At 43.4% G+C, this 27,004-nt stretch overlaps 1 protein-coding gene across 1 annotated transcript; it reads left to right on the plus strand.

Annotated features, from left to right (window-relative positions):
• Positions 1 to 3,755: 3,755 nt before the first annotated feature.
• Positions 3,756 to 23,879, plus strand: KLHL42 (kelch like family member 42). Its single transcript, XM_047740375.1, has 3 exons — positions 3,756 to 4,762; positions 14,908 to 15,101; positions 18,429 to 23,879. Exons 1-3 carry the CDS (start codon positions 3,891 to 3,893, stop codon positions 18,878 to 18,880), a joined length of 1,518 nt encoding a protein of 505 aa, XP_047596331.1. The 5' UTR covers positions 3,756 to 3,890; the 3' UTR covers positions 18,881 to 23,879.
• The last annotated feature ends 3,125 nt before the right edge of the window (positions 23,880 to 27,004 follow it).

Genomic DNA, 27,004 nt, shown 5'->3' on the forward strand with positions numbered 1-27,004 from the left:
AAGCCTGCTTCTCCCTCTCCCACTCCCCCTGCTTGTGTTCCCTTTCGCGCTGTGTCTCTCTCTGTCAAATAAATAAATAAAAATCTCTAAAAAAATAAAAAAATAAAAATAAAAATCCAAACTGTACAGAAAAGCACAAAAAGGAATAAAAACTACAGTCCTATAGTCTTAACACTTTCATTAACATCCTTCTAGACATCTCTATAGAAAATAGATACATATATGCCACTGTACGTAATGGATTCATGCTGTTCCAGAAACTGTTTTTTAAAGATTTATTTATTTATTTTAGAGACAGACATGAGTTGGAGGAGCAGAGGAGTAGGGAGAGAGAATCTTAAGCACACTGCACACTGAGCACGGACCCCACTCAGGGCTCAGTCCCATGACCCCGAGGTCACGACCTGACTTGAAGCCAAGAACCTGATGCTTAACTGACTCTGCCACCAAGTTGTCCCTCCAGAAACGGTTTTCTAAAAACCCAGGGTAAAATTATATTTTTCAGGGTTTCTAAAGAAGGATCTACATGTTTATCCAAAGTTGTAATGGCTCTCCAGTATTTCATTCTACAAATGTACCAAAATTTACTCTGTACTTCAGCTTCCTCAGCTATGAAGCAAAATAAAAAATTGTATTGTAATCCACAAAATCACTGACAATAGTGCTTGGCATATAATAAACACTCAATAAATGCTGGCTACTATTACTATTATACATTGTTTTCCAATTTTTTATTATTAAAAGCAACACTGTAATAAACATCTTGTACTTAAATTTTTTTTTCCTTCTCAGTCATTAAGGTTGTATTTTCCAGAAATTCTTTTATTTTATATTTTATTTTATTTTATTTTATTTTATTTATTTGTCAGAGAGAGAGAGGGAGAGAGAGCAAGCACAGGCAGACAGAATGGCAGGCAGAGGCAGAGGGAGAAGCAGGCTCCCTGATGAGCAAGGAGCCCGATGTGGGACTAGATCCCAGGACACTGGGATCATGACCTGAGCCGAAGGCAGCTGCTTAACCAACTGAGCCACCCAGGCGTCCCTATTTTCCAGAAATTCTTAAAGAAACAGCCTGTGTCTGACTCTTACTGTAGTCTTTTGTAAAAAGATCATAATATATAAAGTGTCTGAAGTGAGTCATAGTACCACAAAGGCCAGTCTTTATTATTCATTGTTCAGTCAATAACAGATCTATAAAATTATACCACCAGCTGTATATGAGCAATATTTTCATAAGGCTTAGAAATAATATTTTAGATCTTTTGTAAATGAGTTTATATTGCTTTGACTTTGCATTTCTAACTCAACAGAAAGCATACTGTGTAAATTATAAAAATGATTAGATCTTTTAAGATACTTCCAATCCTAAATGACATTATTATCATTATCGGGGTCAAAAAGCTTACAGGTTCAGGGCCTGGTTTTGTCAGACTCACACCCCAGATTCCCTGCCCAAGCTAATCTTACTCTGATAATATCACTGTGCGTGAATTGCCTTTCTGATGTGCATCATTCTTTGAGTGTGATTTTTTTGGTCTCTTTTTAGAAGGCAAGAAAATACCAGTCTGAGGCATATCCATGATGTTTGGAAACAAAAGCATCCATTGGTGAAAGATTCTAAAAGGACAGGGAAGAGACTAAGAGCCTGTTCTTCTTGGCTGACCCACTGAATCTGGCATTGTTGCCGATGGAGGCACAAATAAATCCCAAGCCCAAGCCTCTTTAATAGAGGGTGTGCCTCCCAGCAAAATTTGCCAGTTTAAGGCCTAATACTAGAGATGGCACTTTACTTTCCCAAAGAGGTTGCTAAATTCATGGTTGCCTCCCCCCAAGAAACTTAGAATGTCTTGACTGCACCCTTATTGAGAACAGAAGTGTGAGAAGTTGCTTGAGAATGGAGTTTTATCAGTAATGATTTAAAGTCCAAGAAACAAGGCGAAAAGATAAAGTTCACAGATTTAAAAAAAAAAAAAAAGGACGAATAAGGCAAGTCATAGATCCATCCTTGTCTCCTTCACTTTTCCCGGGGAGGCCAGAATCTACTAGAATTTTTTTCTATGTCTTTAATATGTTAGTTTCTTATCCATGGTGTTTTATAAAGAAAATAATGGAGGACAACTTACCATGAGGCAGTTAAATTACATAGTGAGAAGCACAAAATAACCAAAAAGGTGCTGAAATGATTTCATGCTTTACCAATCTGACTTTCTTCTCTGGTTTTTAACCCTTCCCCTCCCCCCTTGCTAAGGTAAAATGTTAATCCGGTTGTAGGAGGTAACTTGTTTCAAAAAGCGGAAATGTATGTATGAAGAAGGTGTCATTTAACAACTTGTCATTCAAGAAGACAGATGAAGCTTGTCATAATAAAAACAAAGCCCAAATACATCTCCTCCCCAAGTTGAGGACTATTACGGAAGAATCTTGGTCTGGGAAAAATTTCAAGGTTTTTTGTTTGTTTCTTTGTTTTGTTTGTTTTGTTTTGTTTGTAGGATAGGGTGCCAGTTCCTTCCCAGTCCTTATCCCTCCATCTACCCAAAGCTAACCTAACAGTATGCCCCTCACTCCCTTCTAAGATTAATTCTTATCTCATGGACAACACGAATCCTCATTATTTGGCCTGAGCTTTTTATTCATCTCTTTGCAACGTCCAGCGAGAGAAGACCGGGAAGAAGTCGACCCTCCTTAAGTAGTCCTCAGACGGGCATGGGCCGAGGAACATAGGGTGGCAAGAAAAGCCACTCGGTAGGTCAGTATGACTAAAGGCGGCCAGACCTTCTGCCCAAAGGATCACGTTCTGTCGTGGCTAGCCCAATCAAATTGAAATAGGAAAAGCAATGACTTTTAGACGAGGTTTTAAAAGAAGTCACGTGTCCTCACTTAAATTGTCTTTCTTTTAATAGCATAAAAAGGATTAACGGGCCCCAGCAGCAAATACAAGCTCCTCTGCTTCCCGACCCGTTTCATCTGCCGTACTGTGCACCCCAGCGAGCCCTGCAGAACCTGCTGCCATCTGCCTGGACCTTCTTTCTGCAAGATGGCTCCTACACGATGACCATGGCGAAGAATCAGCTCTAGGTGTCACCTGCGTGTGTAGGGAAGGCCTGTGTGCCTCAGGCCCCGGGACACTATACCGGATTGGGCTAGATGGGCGATCCCAGATGTGATGTCATTTTGACTCCCAGGACCCCCGACTCCCATCATCCCGGTCCCCCCAGGCCTGTTTCTTCTTCTTTTCTCTCTCTCCCCGCTTGTAAAGCAGCGCGGAAGAAACAGCGGACTGGCTTCACCTCGCCTCCAGTCCCCCTCCCAACCCGCGCATCGCTGCGGAGCCCGCAGGCCGCAGAGCCGCTGCGCCCGGCGTGCGGAGGAGGCTGAGGGGACGTGGCCGCAGCCTGAGCAACAGGGCCCGCAGCCCTCCAGCCCTCCCCGAAAGCCGGATCCGCTCGCAGGTCTGGCGGGCGGCAGGGGTCCTGCGGGCGGAAGTGAGAAGCGAGGCGTGGGAGGAGGCTGCAGACTGGGGGCTGGGATCCCCTCCGCGGCTGACGCGGCCCGGACAACCCGAGCGAGGACGGCGGCCGCCTCCCGACGCCCGGTGCGCGGCAGCCGGGCCTTTTTTGGCGTTGAGGCAGAGCAGACGGGCAGGGCGGCCGCTCCGGGGGAGCGAGGCTGAACCGCCGCCCCCGGGACCAGGAGGAGGGGCTGCCTCGGGGGCGCCGCCGCGACCCAGATAGGCTGGGCGGACGCGGGAGCGGGCGGCGGCCCGTCGCCTCCCTCCTCTTCCGCGGCGCCATCCCTCGGCGCGCCCAACCCGGAACCCGGCGAGCGCGTGGGGGCGGGGAGGCGAGCGCGCAGAGCTGGCGGGCACCCCCGCGGCCCCCGGCCCCCCAGCCATGTCGGCCGAGGAGATGGTGCAGATCCGCCTGGAGGACCGCTGCTACCCGGTGAGCAAGAGGAAGCTTATCGAGCAGAGCGACTATTTCCGCGCCCTCTACCGCTCCGGCATGCGCGAGGCCCTGAGCCAGGAGGCCGGCGGCCCAGAGGTGCAGCAGCTGCGCGGCCTCAGCGCCCCGGGCCTGCGCCTGGTGCTGGACTTCATCAACGCCGGCGGGGCCCGCGAAGGCTGGCTCCTGGGCCCGCAGGCGGAGAAGGGCGGCGGGATGGAGGAGGAAGAGGAGATGGACGAGGTGAGCCTGCTGGCGGAGCTGGTGGAAGCGGCCTCCTTCCTTCAGGTCACGTCTCTGCTGCAGCTGCTGCTGTCCCAGGTGCGGCTCACCAACTGCCTGGAGCTGTACCGCCTGGCGCAGGTGTACGGGCTGCCCGACCTGCAGGAGGCCTGCCTGCGCTTCATGGTCGTCCACTTCCACGAGGTGCTGTGCAAGCCCCAGTTCCACCTCCTGGGGGCTCCTCCTCAGGCCCCCGGGGATGTCAGCCTGAAGCAGAGGCTGAGAGAGGCCCGGATGACGGGGACTCCGGTTCTTGTAGCCCTGGGGGATTTCCTGGGGGGACCCTTGGCCCCTCACCCATACCAGGGGGAGCCCCCGTCCATGCTCAGGTATGAGGAGATGACCGAACGTTGGTTCCCGCTGGCCAACAACCTTCCTCCCGACCTGGTGAACGTCAGGGGTTACGGGTCAGCCATCCTGGACAACTACCTCTTCATAGTGGGCGGGTATAGGATCACTAGCCAGGAAATCTCGGCTGCGCACTCCTACAACCCCAGCACCAATGAGTGGCTCCAGGTGGCCTCCATGAACCAGAAGAGGTAAGCGCCCAGCGGGGCTGCTTCTGCTTCTTTTCCCGTTCCATTCATTCACTTGCTCACTAGTTCGTTCATTCCCCTGATGTTTCCTGGGCAATCGCAGGAGATTTTGCTGAGGTGGGAATGACATCTTCAGGAGTGTCGCTGGCCTGGACTCTGGCAGAGTTCCCAAGGAACTGAGAACTTGGGAGGAAGAAGTGGTCCCAGCCAGGTCAACTAACCGAGTACTTTCCTTGCAGGTCTTGCTTTTTCAGGCAAACTGCCTTTTTGTCTCTTTCCCAGTTGGGGAGGGGGGGGTATGTCTGTGGTTTCCTGGGAGGATACTGTAAAGGAAAACTTTAAGTTTGCTTTCATTTTTACCTTTTTTAAATTTTTTTATTTTTTAGGCTCTAATCCTGATTACAGTGACAGTCCGGGCAGTGACCTGTAATGCTGTCTTGGGAGGATTTTTGTTGTTGTTATTGACTTTGAAGCTTTCCACACTGGGGCCCCAGTCTGTGATCAGGAGATTACCGTTAGAATTGTACCTTGGATTGTCTTTTTTATTTTGTATCCTCTCTTTTGCATCTCCCTTCCTTCCCAGACAGTTTTGCCTTTGTTCTAAAATTTGAGCCTGGCAGTGGTCACCTACAGAATTAGAACATTTCAGTCCACCCAACCTTCTCCCCTCCCATCCTCAAATCCCTCCCAACATGCCCTTGGGTGACATGTAAACAAGTAAAGGAGGAGGGGAGGGGAGGGAGAGTAGGAAATAGAGGTGGGAAGGGAAAGGGAAGAAGAGGAAAAAAAAAAAAAAAAAGAGCAGAGCAGATACAGGAAGAGATGGTAGGAAAGAAAGATGGTAGGACTCAAGATGGCCCAGAGCCATTCACACACAAGTGGGGAGAAGAATCAGTGTGACCCACGAAGGGACAGGAATACTCTTTCTTCCGCTACACTTGTATCCATCTCAATCCCCACATTGGCCCTACCCTGAAGTGTGGAACAAGTAGTTGGGGGACTCACCACCAGGCAAAGAAAGTTGTAACTGGAATGGGAAGACCATTATACATACATACTTGACTTAAGGGTACCCCAGCCTGGGGGGTTGGGGGGGACAGTGGCTTTATTTCTACTATAACATAAAATTCATTTTGGAAAGTGCTCTTTTTTTTCTGGTGATAAAAATAATACATAATTATTCTAGAAAAGTGGAAAATGGAAAAGAATCAAGAAACAGAAAGACTATCACTCCCGCTCCCTCCCTCACAGAGGCAATACTGTGTAGAGATTGGCATGTTTTCTTCCAAGCCCTTTTTAGTGTATTATTTATACCACTGAGATGATACTGTATTTAAGATTTGGTATCAGAAGTGTTATTTTTAAGCAAATTCTACAAGCTTTAATTGAAGTAACAAAGGGACATTCAGTGGTTACGGATGGTGCTCAGATTTGGGGTGGAAGGCCCATCCGGTTGTCTGTCACCTCTACACACGTGTGTCCAGCTATATCAACTGCTACTCAACAGAACCCCTCCACCCCCAAATCCAGCTTGAGCTCTAACATAACACCTCACAGAATTCTTATTTTTCTTTCTTTCTTCTTTTTTTTTTTTAGAGAAGCGGGGAGGGCCACAGGGGGAGAGTGAATCCTAAGCAGGCTCCCTGTCCAGCACAGAGCCTGACGTAGGGTTTGATCTCATGACGCTGGCATCATGACCTGAGCCAAAATCAAGTCAGATGCTTAACCAACTGAGCCACTCCAGTGCCCCCTTTTCTTTCTTTACAAATCCTTGATAGTCTTTTTTCTTTTTTCTTTTTCTTTTTAGGAATATTCTTTATGTCCTCCAGGGGAAAAAAAAGGTATTCAAGTAATTCGTAAATACACGCTTAGAAAAATTACAAATGACACGAAAAACCACAGAGTAAAAGATATGTGTATCTACTGATATATATTTATATATTATACATTTGTAAATATATGTTATAAATGTGCATTTATATAAACATAAGTATGTTGATAATTGTTAGGGGAAAATGTATGTATGCGTGTACATGCAGGGGTGTGTGTGCATCTTATATATATTTTTACCATAGGTTGATTAGGCTGTGCTGATTATTATGACCATTCCACCTGGAGAGTTTTTTCTGTATCAACAAATATCAACAAATATAGTAGAGCTGTCTCACTCACTAATAAGAGCTGTATTCTAGCCTATGGCTGTACCGTAATATAATCAGCCCATCCCTTACTCATGAGCATTTAAGTTGCTTCTATTTGCCATTAAAACAATGCTATAATGGGATGCCTGGGTGGCTCAGTCAGTTAAGCATCTGCCTTTGGCTCAGGTCATGATCCCAGGGTCCTGGAATGGGTCCCATGTTGGGCTCCCTGCTCCTCAGGGAGTCTGCTTCTCTCTCTCCCTTTGCCCCTCCCCACACTTGTGCTCTCTCACTCCCTCGCTCTTTCGAATACATAAGATCTTAAAAAAAAATGCTATGTTGAACATCTTGGTATATATGTGCCTCTCTTAGCAGGCATTTTTCAGTAGTCCTAAATGACAAATTCCTGGAATCCCTGGATAGGTGAGCCAAAGTATATATAAGTTTTAAATTTTGGTAGCTCCTGCCAAATTGCCCATCAGAAAATTGTTCAGATCTCTCCTATCAACAGTGTCTGAGCTTGCCAGTTCCTATACTCCTGCCAAGACAAGATATTATCATCATTTTTTATTTTTACCAATTCAGTGGGCAAACACTGATGTGAATCTTTCTGCTTGGGAGAGAAATTTTTCCTCTCAGATGTTTATTGGCCCTTTGTATATATTTTATAAGTGGCCTTTGCCAATGAAAAAGAAAATTGGTTTATCTTTTTCATATTCAGTTTAGAAATTCTGTTTACATATGTAGAATCAATCTCTTGTCTCAGGTAATGTTGCACTGTTTTCCCCCTGCCTTTATTTTACTGGAAGGCCTCAAAAATAAAATCCGCAAAGTGATCAGGCTGGTGAAGTCAATGAGTAGAGGGATGGGTTGGAGTGATGATGAACTGGAGAGCTGTCACTCCACCGCAAGAGGGCCCCACCCCTCTCACCCACAGCTTGTTGCTATCTCCAAGTATGGAAAGCATTGCCAGACAGCCAGATGCCCTGATATTTAAAGGCTGGCAACTTGAGTGCTGTGAAGTGTGTAAACCTGGCGATTCACAGACCTGTACCCCTGGGGATAAAAATATATGTTTATTAAAAATTAAAAATTAAAAAAAAACAAAAAACCAACATCAACAATAACAGAAACCTTGCAGACCAAACAAACTGTGGGACAACACCGGCATTGTGAGCTTCCAATTTTGGACGTCAGGTTTATCATGTATTCTTACATGAGGAAATTTAAGTTTTTTTGGAGTCAAATTTGTCATGTATATCCTATTAGCTTTTAATCTTGCACAGGAAAGGTGTCTACAAGTTAAGAATATACAAATATTCATCTGTCTTATAATCTATTTTATGGTTTTGCCTTTTTACATTTATATTCGAATGTGTTTGGGATTTATTTTTATGTAAGGTATAATGTAAGGTTATAGCATGTTTCCTAAATGTCTCAGTGGCCTCAGTCCTCACTGTGATTTGCACAATCAATTATCAGATGCTAATTTTCCTGTTTCCATATTGACATATTGGCTATTCCTTTACCGATAGCATACTTTTAAATTATTGCAGCTTGGTAAACTATTCTGTTGTCTCGTGGAATGGAGACCCATTTTTTTTTAATTTTTTTTATTTTAAAAAAAAATTTTTTTTTAAAGATTTTATTTATTTGACAGAGAGAGAGAGATCACAAGTAGGCAGAGAGGCAGGCAGAGAGAGAGGGGGGAGGAAGCAGGCTCCCTGCTGAGCAGAGAGCCCGATGCGGGGCTCGATCCCAGGACCTGGGATCATGACCTGAGCTGAAGGCAGAGGCCTCAACCCACTGAGCCACCCAGGTGCCCTGGAGACCCATTTTTTTCTGTTTTGTTTCTTTTTTTTTTTTTTTTTAAGATTTTATTTATTTATTTGACAGAGAGAGAGAGAGGGATCACAAGTAGGCAGAGCAGCAGACAGAAGGGGAAGCAGGCTCCCTGCTGAGCAGAGAGCCCGATGCTGGACTCGATCTCAGGACCCCGAGATCATGACCTGAGCCCAAGGCAGAGGCTTAACCCACTGAGCCACCCAGGTGCCCCTTTTCTGTTTTATTTTGATTCTCTTAGCTATTTCCCCTTCAGAGAAACTTTAGAATCTGATTGTCAAGTCCTGTTGGAGTTTTGATTGGGCTGACATTGTATTTATCAGTTAAGTTGGAGGAGGATTAATAGTTTCATACTTTGCAGATAGAAAAATGGTTTATTTTTCCATGTATTTAGGTCTTTTGGTCTTTCAGGAAAGGTTTATGATCTTTGTATAGTCTGTATATTTTTTGCAGTTATTCTCAGGAATTTTCTAGGTTTTTTTTTTTTTTTTTTAACTTTTGTTTATTTATTTATTTTTTAAGTAGGTTCTGGGCAAAGGTTGGGCTTGAACTCAAAACCCTGAGATTAAGAGTTTCGTGTTCCACTGACTGAGCGAGCCAGGCAACCCCGAGCTACTGTTTTTTTTCTACACAGATACTTTTTTTCACCAAATTTTAAAATTGGGGGCCATGTCAGAATTTGTAACCTTCTTTATCTCTCTCATACTTTGACTCAGATTTGACGGTCAACTCAACTGGATGTCTCTTTCTGAACTCTCAGTTAGGCTAAATATTCAAATTCTTTGTTTCTCTAGAACACTCTCCACCTCGAATTGAAGTTTTCTGCTTATGTTTGTTTCTCTCCCTTCCAGTCAGGTCCAGTTCATTGCTTCTGTGTGCTCCTACTGCTAATGTGGTATCCAATAATTCATAGATGCTCAAAATGCACCATTGTTTTTGAATTATGGACTATATCATATATTATTGTAATAAAAGTGACTATATTATTTTTTAAAATGTAATATTGTGAATATTTTTATCTTGTAACAGTCACTATAGTTATTTAGAATAGCGGAAAAATAATAATAGGTAACATTTAACTGAACATTTACTCTGTGCTAGGTACTGTTTTTATTGCTCTCACTTATTCTTCACAAAGACTGTATCAGGCAGGTTCCCATTTTACAGAGTCAGAAACCAAGGCATAGAAAGTTAAGTAAATTGCTAAGGTGTGTAGTAAGTAGAGTAACCAAAATGTAAATATCCATTGAATAGATATAACCATTTAGAGTATTTGCAGTTTGGCTTATAGACTGGCAGTGACCATCTTCATTCATGTGCATTTTTTAATTTTCTTAAAAATTATTTTCTTCAGGGACGCCTGGGTGGCTCAGTTGGTTAAGCAGCTGCCTTCGGCTCAGGTCATGATCCCAGCATCCTGGGATCGAGTCCCACATCGGGCTCCTTGCTTGGCGGGGAGCCTGCTTCTCCCTCTGCCTCTGCCTGCCATTCTGTCTGCCTGTGCTCGCTTGCTCTCCTCTCTCTCTGACAAATAAATAAAATCTAAAAAAAAAAAAAAAAAAAAAATTATTTTCTTCAGAGAAGTGGAGCACAGATGCTTTGTGCTGCTTTTAAAAATTTCATTACGTGTGTTTGAGCTTCACCACAGCCTTCATGTCTAGCATCTTTCTAGTCACTATTGGGCAAACAACAAAGACGACATGGTTCCTGTCCTCAAGGAGTTTAGATGATGAAACAAGTAAAAATGAAACTTAGAATGGGGTTGTTTCTGGATAATGTATCCAATACAGTTTCTGGAAACACCAGAGGAAACTTAGAACCTTGAGGAAAAGCAGATTTCAGCCTCTGTGATTACACAGCATTTCACATCTGGCTTGATTCACTGCCTCTGTGATGTACCTTTACTGTTTTACTTTGACAAAGTGGTCAAATGCAATGCAACTCACATTCCTCAGCGACTGAATAGGGTGGTGATCTCAGAATCTTAAATAGTATGGGACAGGCAGGAACCCTAGCTTTGAGAGATTCTGTAAAGTCCTTTGCACCCTGGAGAAAATGGTGCATGTGACCAGAAGTGCTTCCCCCCCCCAAAAAAAAGGAAAGAAAGAGATGTTAGTGTTGTGCCCGCACACTTGAAAATGGCAGTGTGAGTACACAGCAGAGCAGAGAGGCTGCTTTGAAGTCCAGGGATGCCACACTGCCCAGTGGTCTGCATGTGGGTTTGATCTCAGGAGTTGTCAGGACATCCATGTGAAAGCCTGTATACCCACACCATTGCTTGCCCTCCCTCCGCGCTTACATTGTGATAACTTGCAGGAACTGGCCACTGTTGCAGCAATCCTGGTCATTCATTTCTCCGTCTCTAACGTCTCTAGTCTCTCTGATTGCCCTGTACTTTTGCTCTGCAGTTGTTCTGTGTGTGAATACAAAGCCGGGAGAGAGTTAAACAAGTTTCCTGGCTGAGATGGAATTACTGTCGTCAGCCTTAGCTGTTCCCTTTTTCTCTGGGCCAAAGTTTAGTATTTTAGGGCATTTCTGGTCTCCTTTCTGGTTAAGGTTGCAGCGGAGCCCGAGAATAGTGGGAAGGAAAGAAAACTATGTGTCTGTTCATCCCCCACTCATTGTGATTTTGTCCAGTAGATGCTTTGTGTGCTCCAGTCTCTCAGACACCTAGTAGGTAGTGACCTGCTGGTCCCCAGGGGAGGTTAATCCATAGGGAAGTGGCAGAAGGTAGGCATGAGGAGGAGGATGAGGGGACATAAGGACCCGAGTGCTCCACAAACTATATAAGTCTTTTCTGAGTGGTTGAGAAAAGATCTTGCCATTTCTCTCTGATGTTTACTCCAATGGCAACAAACTTTTCTATGTAGCAAACCCTAACAAAGGTTCCTATTTCTTGAGCTCTTAACTCAGGGCTACATGTTATAGACACTGTTTTAGATGTCACTTCCTATTTCAGGCTCACAGCATCTCTTTGGGAGTAGTAGTAGTATTGGCTCCATCTCCCCAAGGGGAAACCGAGGATGAGTTTCATAAGTTTGCATGGTTACAGGGCCAGCACTCGAAGCGCTCACATCTCTGTGTCACCCGCCGCCCTACAACTGTATACAACTACTGCTGATCTGTGTAGCAGGTTTCAACGTGTTTCATGTTACTTAGTTTTTAAGGATTTGCTGAGTTCTTTATTTCCTTGAGATGAAGTAGCAATTAAATCAGCATTTTTTTTAACCTTTATTTCTATTTACTGTAAGTCAGTCAAGGATGTAGCTACAACACATCATTATTTGGTTTAAAAATTATTCTTTTTACCCCCTGAAGGTAGTATGTCAGGGATCAATATTGAGAAAACACTAGAGATGACCATTTAAAAAAAAAAAAAATCCATAGCTTGGATTCATACTTTCACCCTTCAGGAGGTGAAGAGTGAAAGAGTTACTTTCAGAGAGTAGGAAATGAGGTGCTTCATGGTGAGAATTTATGGATGAGAGAGCACTTTGTATATAATTCCAGAATACATTCTAGCCGGTGACTGTTGCAGTTAACAAATGACAAAGAGACCCTCTCGGAGTTAAGAAATTTAGCCTTATGACACCCAGAAAAAGCATTCCCTCTTATAACCCCTTTCTGCAGGTGTTCCCTTTTTCAGTTCTTCCTATGTGTTATATGTTCCTTTCTCCACTTCACAGGTGGGGAAACTGAGGATGAGATGAACTGAGGATGAGATGAGATTCAGTGACTTGTCCAAGGTCACACAGCCGTTGGGTGGTGGAGCTGAGATCTCCCCGTGTGAGCCTGGGCTTACAATCCTCAGCAGGACACGTCTTCACTAAGTGGTCTGCGTTGGGGTGGCAGTTTCATCTCCAACTCAATATTTTTTTTTTTAAGATTTTATTTATTTATTTGACAGAGAGAGATCACAAGTAGGCAGAGAGGCAGGCAGAGAGAGAGAGAGAGAGGGAAGCAGGCTCCCTGCCGAGCAGAGAGCCCGACACGGGACTCGATCCCAGGACCCTGAGATCATGACCCGAGCCGAAGGCAGCGGCCCAACCCACTGAGCCACCCAGGCGCCCCTCCAACTCAATATTGAAAAGTGTCTTCTCTTCAAGTGAATTTGAGCATGCTGGGTCTGGAGAGATGGAATTGTTTACTTTTAACTGCTTACTCATTCAGCCCTTACATGTTTACTTAGGACAAATGATTATGCTGGATGAATATTAAAAACCGTTTTGATCTTAGAAAATTTACTATCTGTGTACCTTTGGGGAGCAAAAACAAATTGCAGGCTGGTAAAATTTAGTCCTTATTTGCAAGCTTTACTTCCTTTGGTTCCCCAAATTTGCACACACACAGAGGGCATCATGGTCAGATTTTAAGGACCATTGGCAGCAGGAAAAGTAAGCAACATGAAGTAGAGACCCCCCCGCCCAGGGGCTGCCACCCAGTGAAGTCTGTTGGCATGAAATGTGATTGGCTGGCTAGGTGTAATGGACAATGTGAGGTTCTTGCTGAAGAGTACTCTGTTCACTTTCTGATTTGAAAAACAAAACAAGGACTCATTTAAACGGACACATTGCAGGCACCTTTGAAAACATCTTACTGTTTTAGTAGGTGTAGGTGGCTATTACCCACATGTCCTTTGTCATGGTGCATCAGTGTTGATTAGACTCCTGCTCGAAGATCACACATGGACGACTTGTTCCCTGTTTCTTCCTCATCTCCCCTCTTACCTGCGTTTTTCATATGTGGCCTCTACCCCCATTCTTTCTTAGGATATTGTTAATTTTGAAGACGTTGTATTGGTGGTAGATGTGGTCTCTAAATTTACATGGTCTGCTTTCTTTATTTCAAACACTAGAAAACTAAGAAATTATAATGATAGTATCTTATCTCAGTGTGGTACTTCTTGAGAAACTGTTGCCTGTAATGTCTTGACCATCCTGTGATGAGTATTATCCCATTACCAGCAATAGTGAATTGGGGTGTTTGGGCTAGGGTCAGAGAGCTGCTTCAGGTCTTTCTGTTGCATTGTGCTCTGCTCACACTCCTGTAAACTTGAGACTGCTGCGGCAATCTGGGAGACTGGCCCAAATGTGTATCCCATCTGGCCTTCAAGGAGTCATTAATTTCTGTGCGCTACACTGGAACAAATTAGTTTTTTCTTTTCAATTCAGAAGTTAAAAGTTACAAGACTTTTATGTAGCATCTGAAGCTGATGAGCAGTATTTGATTGTATTACTGAATATGGGGCTTAAAACCAGTGTCTTCTCCTTTTAAAATTATTTTATTTATTTGAGAGAGACAGAGATAGTGAGAGAGCGCATGAGCAGAAAGGAGAAAGAGAAGCAGACTCCCTGCTGAGCATGGAGCCTGACACAGGGCTCCATCCCAGAACCCTGGAATCATGACCTGAGCCAAAGGCTGATGCTCAACCAGCTGAGCCACCCGGGTGCCCCTAAAATTATTTTCTATTATGATAAGTGAACATTTATTGATTTAAGTATTTGTTAACATATGAAAGCCCCCGTAAGGGTGCTGTATCAAAATATGTTTAGTTTGGTGCTTAGGTAGCCCTATGTATTGTGTTGTGAAGCAGTATATAAGATGTCCTTGGATGGAGTGGTGGGATGGGGGGGCGAGAGATCTGCCAGGAGCACTTGTGGTAAAGGGGTCTTTGAACCACCCTCTAGCACCCACCCTTAGCATACGCACCATAGAAGGTGCTAGTGTGTACCTAACATGGAGCCTCCTCATTGGGGAGGAAGAATGGGAAACATGCTGAGTAGGGAGACAAGGGAGGGAGGTGGTTATACGTTCCTCCCTTAACACTTGCTCCCGCTGTTGAAAGAAATATTAGGCCTACTGTATACAAAATATCTTTGGTTCTTGGCATAAGGCTAAGCAAGACTACTCTTGGTTATATTGAGTTGCTTATCTCTAATTGCTAAAATTTGAAAAATGCTTCATTCTTGTGAATTCTGAGATAGGAGTGAAATTTGAGGTGTCATTTGGCCATTCCTTTGTCCCCAAGCAGAATGGCACCCAACTTGGAGAGCTAATTTTCTTTAGATATCCAGCACATTCCTCAGTCTGCTTTAGCAGTTCATGCCATTGCCTTCTTAATGGTCAAGAAAACTGACTCTCTGGGCCTTTGTATCTCTCTTTCAGGTCTAACTTCAAACTTGTGGCTGTTAATTCAAAACTCTATGCCATTGGTGGGCAGGCCGTTTCTAATGTTGAGTGTTACAATCCCGAGCAGGATGCCTGGAATTTTGTGGCACCCTTACCAAATCCTCTGGCTGAGTTCTCTGCGTGTGAGTGTAAGGGAAAAATTTATGTCATTGGAGGATATACGACCAGAGGTAAGTGAAGGGGCCAAGTAAGTGATCCTCTTCCACGTGAGCTTGGGCAGCGTGGGGAAACGCTCTGATATTGTAATTTCATACATTATATACTGGATATTTGCATATCTGGGAGGAAGAGAGTTGAGTATTATAAGAGTACTTTGGACAGAAAGGACCTTTGATCCCTTTGTGTGAGCATGAAAATTGAATGGGGTAGAGGATGTGATGAAGAGAATATGTATTTTCTTTCTGCTCTGGAAACCCAGCCTTGTGACCAGCTGCCTTGTGACTGGACTGGGTAAGTGCCATCCTTCTCCCAAACACATTTAACACTATGGAATTTAGGGCCAGAACATCCTTGTGGATCTGTGTTTTCACTTTCTTTGTTCTTGAGCACAAACATATCAGACAGTTTCCAGAAGCTCAGCTCAAGGCTGTTGTTCACATAGTGTAAGAGGATTACAAGACACACAAATATAAGAGAATTTTTTCCTGACCAGAGGTGGGAGGTGGTTGTGCTATTTATTGAGCTGTACTGTTTTTGGTGGGCATTTGGCATTAATAATTTGGAAATAAGTTTCTCCAGTAGGTTTTATACTGCTGTTCTCGGTAGATAGCATCTCACATGATCGTGACAAACTTGGTTGTGTTAGGAGGCGGTGGTGGTCCATCAGGTAGAAGTGTGTCTTGCCTTTTATCTCTCTCCCCCACTTGTGTCCGAGTTACCTCTTGGCCAAAGAAATTTATTTTTTATTTTTTTAAAAAGATTTTATTTATTTATTTGACAGCAATAGAAAGCGCATATCTTTTAGGGGGCCACTGTTGAACTCAGTACAGGTGCTGTGTTTATGCATCTAAGGAGAGGCAGTGACCAAGAGAAATGCATGGGAAGCAGTGAGCTTTTTTTTTTTTTTTTTTTAATGCCCTCAAGTTTTTATCCCCGTGGAGCTAGTCCCAGTGCCTCTCCCTCATGACTTTCCACTAAAGATAAGAAAATTGCCAGCTTTTTTGGGTAACAAATAATTGAAGAAAAAAAAGAGAGAGAGAGAGACCTAGCAGCCATTTCTTTTATCTTCCACATTGATGTTTGGGTACAGTGGTCAACTTCATGTGCTTAATGAAACCATAGCCCCCAGAGAATTCCTGTGTGTGCATATGTACCTCTGGGTATCTGTGTGTCTCTTCTCTTAGGAAAGTAAATACAGTTATTTACTTTTGAACATTTCTAAGAATTCTGATTCCTCCCTAGATTTTGTAACCCAGAATGCACCCTGTGGGCTGACATAATGCACACATATCCCTTGGCTTTTCTTGCGACCAGGAGCTGGGAAGCACTGACAGGTAGCACTGTAACCCAAGAGTGCTCTGCTGGTAGATTTCCTAGTTTTTCCATGACCCTGGCTGAGCAAATGTTCTTTAGATTTGACCTGGAAAACCCTTGTTTGTGTGTTTTCTAGTTTCTCAAGCCACTACTAATGTACCTTCTTCACTCAGGCCACCCATGGTGATTCCTGCCCTGGATTCCCCGAGCCAAATACCTGTGATGGGATGGTTGGGTGATGTGGATGGATGAGTGTTTGTGTAAGGGTTGAAAATGGGTTTTCTGAGATGAGAGGGCGGGACAGTTCCTTGTACTCTGAAACACCCCTCCTCTTCTGTGTGGGATCTTCCCAGCACTACCTAATAGTTACCTTTAAAATAAGGAATCATAATTGTCATAAAACAGAATGCAGGGCTCAAAGTTGGGCTCTTGGCTGGCTGACTTCTTAAGTTAGGTAGACTTTTAAAATTTAGGAAGTAATAGTTCACGATTTTTATGACAGCTGTTTGATTATATTGATTCTGTAGCAGGCATTGAGGAAATTAAAGGAAACCCCATAGAGAGCAATAGTAACCACTCAAGGGAAGAAGGGTGATTTGCTGAAGTTCAGAATCACCTTTCAATATAAAAGCAAAAAGGTTATTCCACCAACTCAAACCACCTCATCATGGTCTGAGCCCTGGTTGGGTGAGGAGAGAAAACATTTACAGAAGACCTGGGAAGACCTTCAGACCTGGAACGAAGAAATAAGTCCTTTATTCATGCGGTGGGAAGCCAGGTTACTCAGGAGCACTTTTGATACATTGGAACCAAACTCCCTTGGACTGTCTCTGGAATGAGTTTCTTCACAATACCTACAATAAAAAGAAATACAAGGAGGTATTAGTGTGGGTGGAAAAGAGAGGGACCATTTCCTAAAGCTGTAGCAATTCTGAAGTTTCTACAGGTGGGGGGACACGTGCACACACAGGGCTCAGTCTCCTTTCCGTTCTTTCTGTGCCCTCTAAGAGGCCCTTGACTTGATACCAGAGGTGGGGGTGGAGTTCCTTCATCTTTGCTAACTGGGGGGTGGGTCCCTCTGTGTCAGGAGGAAGTGTTGTACCCTTTAGTTCCACATCTCTTCCCAAGCTGAGTTGTCTCTTACACTGATGGATTTTGTTGTTTGTTTAAACAACAACAACAACAAAGAGAAAGTTCATTCTTTCTGATAACTCAGAGCATTTTTTCTGCTGAGGCTAAAATATGCCACTTATTCTTTCCTAGAGGAGAAAAGGATAAAAAAGAACAATTAAAAAAAGAAAAATGAAACTAGTTATTTTAAATTTCACAAGCATTTTTCAAAAAGAGAGTAGGCAGTATTTTTCCTTAAAGCAGCTGAGAATTCAAGATAATGTTAGAGTAGCCTTTGATCTACTTTCTGATTTTATCCACACAAGAACCAGCCATCTCTGGGGAAGCAGGCTTCAGGGAGAGGGAAGAGCCTTTGTGAGTATGTCTCTGCTGTTATAGTTGGGACATCGAATTGCCAAGTGATTCTATGGCTTGAAGGCCACAGTGAGAATTTCTGGGGTTTCTCCTGACTTGTGTGTTGTTTCCTTTAGACTAACCCCTGAAGATCTTGCTTGGCTCACTTGTCTTGTTTAGTAGAGTCGCTTGTCAAGAGTAGATCCCTTGGGGCTCCGCCTGTCACCTGTATTAAGACGTCAGTAATTTGTAGCGATTGAGGAGAGTTCCAAGGCTCTGATTCTTTTTACATTGGACTGGTGGTTATAAAATGCTCCAATCACAGCAGTCCGTGTCCTGGCCCTCTTGATTCTGAGAGCCTCCCAGGGAGGGGACATCCCCAGGGGGTTGGTTCTAAGCAGATGATCTCCCAGCCATTACTGTTGTCCCAACCTCTGCTTCTCTGGAGTCGTTTTGCCTCTGACCAGATGGTCCAGGAGGGGGCAGATGTTATCACAGTGTGCGCGGGCAGTGGTGCTCCTCACGGCCATGTCCTCACTTGGCTTCTTTCTTCCTTTCAGACCGCAACATGAACATTTTGCAGTATTGCCCCTCGGCCGACATCTGGACACTGTTTGAAACCTGTGATGTCCACATTCGCAAGCAGCAGATGGTATCTGTTGAGGAGACCATCTACATCGTGGGTGGCTGTCTGCACGAGCTGGGGCCCAACCGGAGGAGCAGCCAGAGCGAGGACATGCTCACGGTGCAGTCCTACAATACCGTCACGCGGCAGTGGCTCTACCTCAAGGAGAACACATCCAAATCGGGGCTTAACTTGACTTGCGCACTCCACAACGACGGCATCTACATCATGAGCAGAGACGTGACCCTGTCCACCAGCTTGGAACATCGAGTTTTTCTCAAGTACAACATCTTCTCAGATAGTTGGGAAGCATTCAGGCGTTTCCCGGCCTTTGGACACAACTTGCTGGTTTCCTCTCTTTATCTGCCCAATAAAGCAGAAACATGACTGAACCAACTTAGGATTTAAAAGAAACCTGGTTCAAGGCAGAAAAAAAAGTAGTGTCCCATTTCCAGGGAGGCTAATTTCTAAAGGGAAAAAGTGGGTTAAAGTAGGTCACATGTACAATAGCTGTAAATAAGCTTACTTGAACTAATTACTTGAAAACTTGTGGAGAAAAGAGACCAACTTTGTTATTTTTTTAATTATTGATTTTTAAATGATGGGATCAAATCCATGATACTATTTTCATCAAATATGGTACCCTTGGGCCAGTGACTGAAACTGATCAACGAAAAGAAGATTCATTGTGTCTGCTTTAGTAAAGGACCAAAGTCAATAGTTGATGTGAATGGTAAAGATCATTTTAAAATCCGTTTTATTTAGGTCACTTGAAATATCATTAATACCTTAAATGAGAGATTTTTCATTTACTTGAGATACATTTATATTAACACTGTCATTCACCGCTTTTCTCCCCTTTTCATACCCACATATACTTCCAGTGGTTTAAAAATAGGGTTCTGTGTTTATTTTATTTGCACACTACTTTCCAGGAAACTTACCATGATGGAGCCCTAGAGTGAGTCCTTACAAGCTTCCAGTCCTCCCAGAACCTTTCTTAAAAACCTTCTCAGCTATTTTCCCAAACTTTTTTGCAATTATGTGTACTGAATAGACAGACAGGTGTAACCTCTTACTTCATTTAGGTGGCAGATTGCAAATTTATGTGGTCAGATAAGTTGCATTGCTAGGCATTCTGTATTGTTTAAAAGAGAGGATATATTGTTTAGAAGGGTGGATATATATATATATATATATATATATATATATATTTTTTTTTTTTTTTTTGAAATCAAGTCTTAAATTTAAATGGGAAGGGAAGACCAAATAAGAAAAAAAAAAAATTGCCTTTAAGAGTTACTTTTGATGAATGTCTTTGACTTAGTTCTGTTTATAAGATAAGAAAGATAAGTTCATCATTTTTAGATCAGACATCTTTCTAATTTAACCTTAGCCTTTAAATTCATACTTTGCTTTTATGAGGGAAGGTGAGGATAGCTGTAGGACTTTGCTGCTGGAGAGGGAAGAAACTCTTGTGGAAGAGGAATGGCCTCTGGTGGTATCTCTGAAATTCGGGAAGTTTCTCCGCTTGCCTTGGTGGTTGAGTCAGATGGAGCCCAGCTCCAGCAGTTGTCAGTAAGTCAGCTAACATGAATATAAAGTTTCTGCCAGTCATAGCTCCATCCCTTTAAAAAATATATATACTTATAGAAATGTTATTCTTTCTGAGCGTCTCTGATCTTTTGTAATAGGATGGTGAAGCTGGGAGCTGGAGTCCATCCTTCTGCTCTAACATTCCAGTTACAGCGCACCTCACTTTAAGAACATCCCGCAGAAAAACAAAAAACTGTCATGGCAAATCCATGTGTTCTGCGAGGTTACCCAGCGCCTCGGGTAGGCATTCATCCTGCGGACATGGTGTAGAGGGCTGGTCACTTTGGCAGAGCTCGCCAGGTTCTCACAAGGTCACTACAGGGTTTCTTGACAACCATGGCCTGCAAGCAGAGTGAAAATCAGGGTCTGGTTGTAAAAATTCTATTTGCACAACTTTTTAGGAATATTTCTATTAAGTAAATTGAGGCAAGCCTTTATTGTGGACCTAGGAACAGTTCTTGGATCTTGTCACCAAATATAATCATATCGGTACTCTACTTACATTACTTAAGGGTTTCTAAGCCATACCCATTTATTCTCAAATACTCAGCCTTTTTTTTTTTTTTTAAATCTGAACTGAAATCTTGGGGATGATACTTTAATAATAGATTTATATTAATTTATATTCATTATGGAATTGAATTTCCAGTGACCTATAATTTCATTGCATATATTTAAAAATCTAATTTATTTTAGATAGTGTTAACTTTTGTTGCTACAGATCTTAACTTTTTTAAAGCTTCACGTTGTATATTCTGAAGAGTCTAGCCAGTTGAATTAGTTCTGGACAATTAGACCTTAGCTTGTAAATAACCATATCATTTAAATGTAATATTATTGCTGCCATCCAGTTCTCTTCCTGGTTACATTCTTAGGATCTGTTTCCCTCATGCCAACAATTAGATTCTTGGACCAAGTGAAGGCATACTCTGATCCACAAAGCTCTTTTTATAAACCAGGTTTAATATGTATGTGCATATTTGTGTGTGTGTGTGTGTGTGTGTGTGTGTGCGCGTGTGCATGCACGTCCTGGCATATTGCTTTAAGATACCCAGACGTCTAACAATGTTTTTGTCACTCTGGACTGCCAGCTGTACTTGGGCGAGGAGGAATGTGTAATAGGAACTGATCTGTGGATTTGGGTCATCATTCTTCCTGCTGTGCACATCAGCTATGTTGGCATTTTGAGGATAATTTTAATTTAGCTCTATTCTCACATTGGTGCCAATGTTGTAGTGAAGACTCTACCTATGATGAGGGAATGTTGTTTTGAAAAGTCCCTGTCATCCCCCAGGACTTTGCTTTTTTTTTTTTTAATTAAGTGTTTATTTTAATTCTAGTATAGTTAACGTACAGTGTTATATTAGTTTCAGGTGTACATTGTAGTACTCTTTGATAATACTCTTCTGTTTTCTTCCTTTCTCTAAATGCTTCTTCCTTCTTTTCTGACATGCTTCTGAGGGGTGCCAACCTCCCACGGTGGGGAGGAGAGTTAGTGGGAGGACCCCTGCTAGTGGGAGCCACCTCGCCAGAAGAAACCCGTTTTATGAAGAATGGTCTGGGTGGCAGAGGGAGGTTGGTTCTCCCTGTCATTCTTTCTGGCTTTCTTCTTAACATTCTTGGTTTCAGAGACCTCTCCCCTTAGCATCCTTGGAAGTTTTTCTGATGAAAGAGTAGGAGTTGATTATTTCAACAGTGTGGGTTAAGTCATAACAATGAAGTACTGAGAAGGTTTTGGATTCTATTAAGAAACAAATAGATTAAGATTAAGCATGAATACCAAAGAGAATTGAGCTCGGCCATGTTTTCTTGAACCAAAATCCCAAGTAATTCCAAAAGCCTTAGATGTCAGTTAAAGTTGTGCTGAGATGGACAAAGCTCTTTCTCTCCAAAGGGAATTAGAAGGAAATACTTGTTTTCTTTCAGTAAAGAATTACTTAATGAGCATTGTGGATGCCATGTTTTCAGATTTCCAGGTAAAGTCATGACCCTACTTGTTTGGCTGCACAGGTAAATCGAGTGGAAAGGCCTTGGCCTTCTTGATCAACCAGCGTCTAATGAGCAGTGGCTTAATGCAGAGCACTCGTGAGGCAGCGTAGTGACAGAAAGGGAACATGGGTGAGTTGTTGGATGCCTTTTCCTTGACCAGGGCTGGGGAATATATAACGTCTGTGCCACCGTTCTCTGATGGTGGCATCATGAATCAGTAGCACTCCCTTCCTCTGTGCCAGGAATTGGTCTCACAGTCCATGTCATCAGAGCTGCCTGGCATCCATTGCCCAGCCATCAGAGTGAGATGAATGAAGTCTCTTTCTCATCCTGCCTTAGAGGAGTGAATGAAATAGTGAGTAGATACCATCCAGATTGGCTTTTTTAAAATTTTATTTTATTTATTTATTTGACAGAGAGGGATCACAAGTAGGCAGTGAAGCAGGCAGAAAGCAGGCTCTCTGCTGAGCAGAGAGCCTAATGTGGGGCTCGATCCCAGGACCCTGAGATCATGACCTGAGCTGAAGGCAGAGGCTTAACCCACTGAGCCACCCAGGCGCCCCCCAAGAAAGGCTTTGAAAGCACTGAGCTGATTCAGCTCCATTCCCTGGTTCCCAGAAATACTGAAAGTCTGTTGTGTGCAGGACAATATTAAGAACTAGGGATAAAGACGTAAATGAGTCCTGTCCCCTGACCTGGAGAGCTTACAGCCTTGTGAAAATGTTTGCCATATCATTGTAACCCATGTGTCCTCTAAGATGCCCACCTTTGTCGGGCATACTGGGGCTCTGTGGCCTGGCTGCCTCTCGTCTATCCACTGCTTCATGATCTAACAATTCTTATGAACCAGATTTTCTCTAAATTTGAACATCACAACCTAAGTTCTAAGGGTTTGCTTTTTTTCCTCACTACCTTTCATAGTCTTCTCTGTACTTCATTTTTCAAAAAAAAAAAAAAATGTGATCTGCTTTAAAGATAATTACTAGGCACACAGCTTATGTGGCTAAGGGCTCAACAGCTCAATCCCTTGAGCAGGGGGAGCAAAGTCAGGGAAGTGAGTATTGGGGGAGAGGGGAGCTCTTCACATGTGTGCTTGTACCTATGCCTTTAAAACACTTCCATAAAAAGCATTACTAAATGGTCATTAAGACACTGGTCCTGACGGAAAGTCGGTTGATGCTACCTGTGTGATCACTTATCAAAGGGTGGTTTTCTGTCCTTATGTTTCATTCATGTAAGAATATTTGCTGTTTTTCATTCTCTTATGTTAATTTAGGAACACGGTATAAAATACATACCAATGGACATAATGCTAACTTTTGCACTTGACATAACCATTTTTATCATTCCTCTAGAACACATTAAATGTAAAAGATGGTCAATTTTGAGGAGCAAAAGGCCGCTGAGAGGATTTTGGTAGGGTTGGCTGCTGCTTTCTCAAATGGATGTCACAGTTTGTTCCTAGTAAAGAAAAGGAAAATGTAATTTGCATTATTGTGTCATTTTTCTAAGAAAAATCTTAATGGGGTTCTTTAGATGTCTCTACAATGTTTTCATATGTAGTAGTTATTTTAGAAGAGTGGATAATCTGTAGAATGAACAATTATGTTTTGTTATGACTGACACTTTGTTAAAAAGGTTGTATTGTGTCTTCAAGTATGGCTTAAAATGTAAACACTATGATATGATTCGTTCAAATACAATGATGCCTCTGATGCCCTCACTCAAATAGCATCTGTTCTGTGTTTGTAACTAGAACCGTAGAAGAAAATCTCTTCAAATAAAATAGTTCAAAATCTTAGCAATCTAAAGTGTTGTCCATTAGGTACTGTGTACCAGCCGTGTGGTTGGGGCTGTGTGGAGCAGAGAGGACACAGGTCCCTCAGGTGGGGGCTCTTGACCCACAGGGAAGGCTAGACTAGCACAGAGAGACCAGCTAGAGAGGCAGTAGTCCTATAGGAAGATGGGTCAAATGGGGTAGCAAATGTTGCCAGAGCCTTTAGTGTTTGGAGAAGAGGGATCTGGGAGGGGGATGTCTGAAGCCTTAGAATTCTGACGTCTCAATCCCACCGTTCATCAATTACAGTACGCCACAATCTGTTCCACCATTTTCTAATGTTTCCCATTTCCTTTAAACACCCCTCACTCCAGGAAAACTGAAACACACAACTCTTTGCTTTTTTTTTTTTTTTTAAGATTTATTTATTTGAGAAAGCAGGGGAAGGGGAGGAGAGGGACAGAGGAGAGAGAATCCCAAGACGGCTCCCCGCTGAGCGCAGAGCCTAATGCAGGGCCCGATCTCATGACTCTGAGATCACAACCTGAGCCGACCCTGAGTAGGAGGCTTAACCAATTGAGCCACCCAAATGCCCTACAATCCTTTGCTTTTGAGGTTTGCGGGGTTCCTGGAGGGGGCATCATCACAAAATGGGGTTCAGTTACTATATGACATCCATGGATGTCCATTCCCTTCCATCCTTTGATTGCCCCATGTGCAGGAACTCACCTGCCCATACATTCCCCCTTATACGTACAATTTTAAGAATGATCCAACTTAAAATAGCACTGCTACCTCATAAGAAACCTGACATACCCGACTTTACAGTCAAAAATCAGACCTAGCCACTGCACCCAGGGACATCACAGCTTATTGCATTCCAGTCCAGGGTTGTCAGGGGATGTCCATTGTGAATGTCCCTGGGTGACCACTCAGTTCTGACAATCTATCATAAATAATTAAGATTATTTCCTACATACCCAAGACACACGAGAACAACCACACCCAACACAAATTGGGCTCCTATTCTGTGTAAGGAACTGTAAGCATTTAAAAAAAATTTTTTTTAAAGATTTTATTTATTTATTTGACAGGCAAAGATCACAAGTAGGCAGAGAGGCAGGCATGGAGAGAGGAGGAAGCAGGCTCCCTGCTGAGCAGAGAGCCCGATGTGGGGCTTGATCCCAGGACCCTGGGACCATGACCTGAGCTGAAGGCAGAGGCTTTAACCTACTGAGCCACCCAGGTGCCCCAGAACTCTAAGAATTTTTGAAATTGAATTGATTTCATCCTCACAACAATCCCATGTGGTAAATACAAATATTATCCCACATTACAATTAAGGAACCTGAGACATACAGGTCACACTTTGCTATTTGGGAAAAGGGAGAAGGAAAAACTGTAGTCACTGGTCCAAATTGCATACTTATTCCTGCAGGTAAGGTCTAGCAAGGGCTCCCTGCTCCAAAGTTGGTATGGATTCCTGGTCAGCTAATCTGGGAACCACTTCTCCTGCCTTGCAGCTGGATGTTCCATGGTCCTGCCTGGGTGCTGTGCCCATGCGGTAGCTCTCTTCCCATTGAAATGGGTATTGGATGGACGGTGTGTGGAGAGAACATGGGAATTTCTGTAGAGTCTGGGGGATCATCTGTTTACAGGCCAGTAACATTTCCTTGGTGAAAAAACTCCTTTAAGAACTTGGCTAGAGCATGATGGATCTGATCTCTGGTGACCCTGTATGCTAAAGGCCCAGATCTAGTAGGGCCTGGGTTTTTAGACTTGAAGCCCATCTTTGTGATATCTGTATTCCTGCCTATACTCTTTGTCCCTCGCTTAATGGCTCCAATATCTTCCTCAGCTTTGGGAAAACCTACAACAATAGGGGTTTGCCCTTGCTGAGGTATATCCCAGGGAATGCTGCTTTCGTAGAAATGCTTGCTTCTGTGTGGCAGAAGGTGTTTGGGAGGGATTCTGGGCATGAATTCCTATTCTATTTCTTTGCCCGTTCTGAAGGCCCAGTCCTGCTATGTTTTCCTGTTTGTTCATGCACCTTTGATGGAAACAGAAGTTCTGGCTCTTCTGCAAGGCACACATTATCTGACCTTCTGCTGTTGCCTGGCTGCAGGCAGAAAGGGGAAAAGCCTGGGCTCCAGAGCAAGGTTGGCTGAGTCTGCTTCCTAGTTCTGCCACTTTCTAGCTGTAGAGCCTTGGTCAGATAACTGCATCTCCCTGGGCCTCAGGGTTTTTTAACTGTAAAGTAGGGATAACCACTGTCTCCACTCTGTGGAATTATTATGACCATTGAATGAGGAATCCAGGTGAAGCACTCAGTGGACATGAGCTGTTATGACTATCAGAGCTGTTGGATGTTTTCTTTATACCTTCAAATGGGCTAGCACGGCCAACATCTTCTGCCCTTCTTAAAACCTTATTGAAGTCGTTAAGAGGTAGCTAACAAATTCCAAGATCCTGATATGTTTCTGTCATGTCTCCCAAAGAACTGGCTTGAAGGGTTTGAATCCCAAGATAGAGCAATATCATCAGTTACCTTGCTTCTCTCATAAGGATAATGACGGGGAATCCTGCCTATTCCAACCCTCGTCTTTATTTAGATGGTCCTGTATTTCAGTGTTAGATAGTTGGAACATCCCATCCCAAGGACCAAACACTTTTTTTTTTTTAAGATTTTTATTTATTTATTTTGAGAGAGAGAGAGACAGAGAGAGAGAGAGCATGAGAGGGGAGGTCAGAGGGAGAAGCAGACTCCCCATAGAGCTGGGAGCCTGATGTGGGACTCGATCCCAGGACTCCAGGATCAAGACCTGAGCCGAAGGCAGAGGCTTTAACCCACTGAGCCACCCAGGTGCCCCTCCTGTGCTTTTTCTCTTTTCATTCCCCACTGAGCAGAGAGCCCAATGCAGGGCTCGATCCCAGGAATCCGGGACCATGACTTGAGCCGAAGACAGTTGCTTAACCAACTGAGCCACCCAGGAGCCCCTAAGGACCAAAATCTTAATCAAGACTTTGATGGGACCAGCTCAGGTCATGTGTCCATCCCTAGGGTAACTTCTGTGGCTGGGGAGGTTGGAGGGAAAGCTCTAGGCTCAACCACAGGGAATGAATGAATACCAGATAAGAGGGATTCCTTT

Source organism: Lutra lutra, chromosome 8 (assembly GCF_902655055.1).
Source record: "Lutra lutra chromosome 8, mLutLut1.2, whole genome shotgun sequence".
Lineage (NCBI taxonomy): Eukaryota > Metazoa > Chordata > Mammalia > Carnivora > Mustelidae > Lutra > Lutra lutra.

Coding starts and splice junctions, on each gene's coding strand:
- KLHL42 (XM_047740375.1), top strand. CDS start 3,891: ATGTCGGCCGAGGAGATGGTGCAGATCCGCCTGGAGGACCGCTGCTAC. Junction 4,763..14,907: donor GCCTCCATGAACCAGAAGAG/GTAAGCGCCCAG, acceptor TCTCTCTTTCAG/GTCTAACTTCAAACTTGTGG. Junction 15,102..18,428: donor TGGAGGATATACGACCAGAG/GTAAGTGAAGGG, acceptor TCTTCCTTTCAG/ACCGCAACATGAACATTTTG.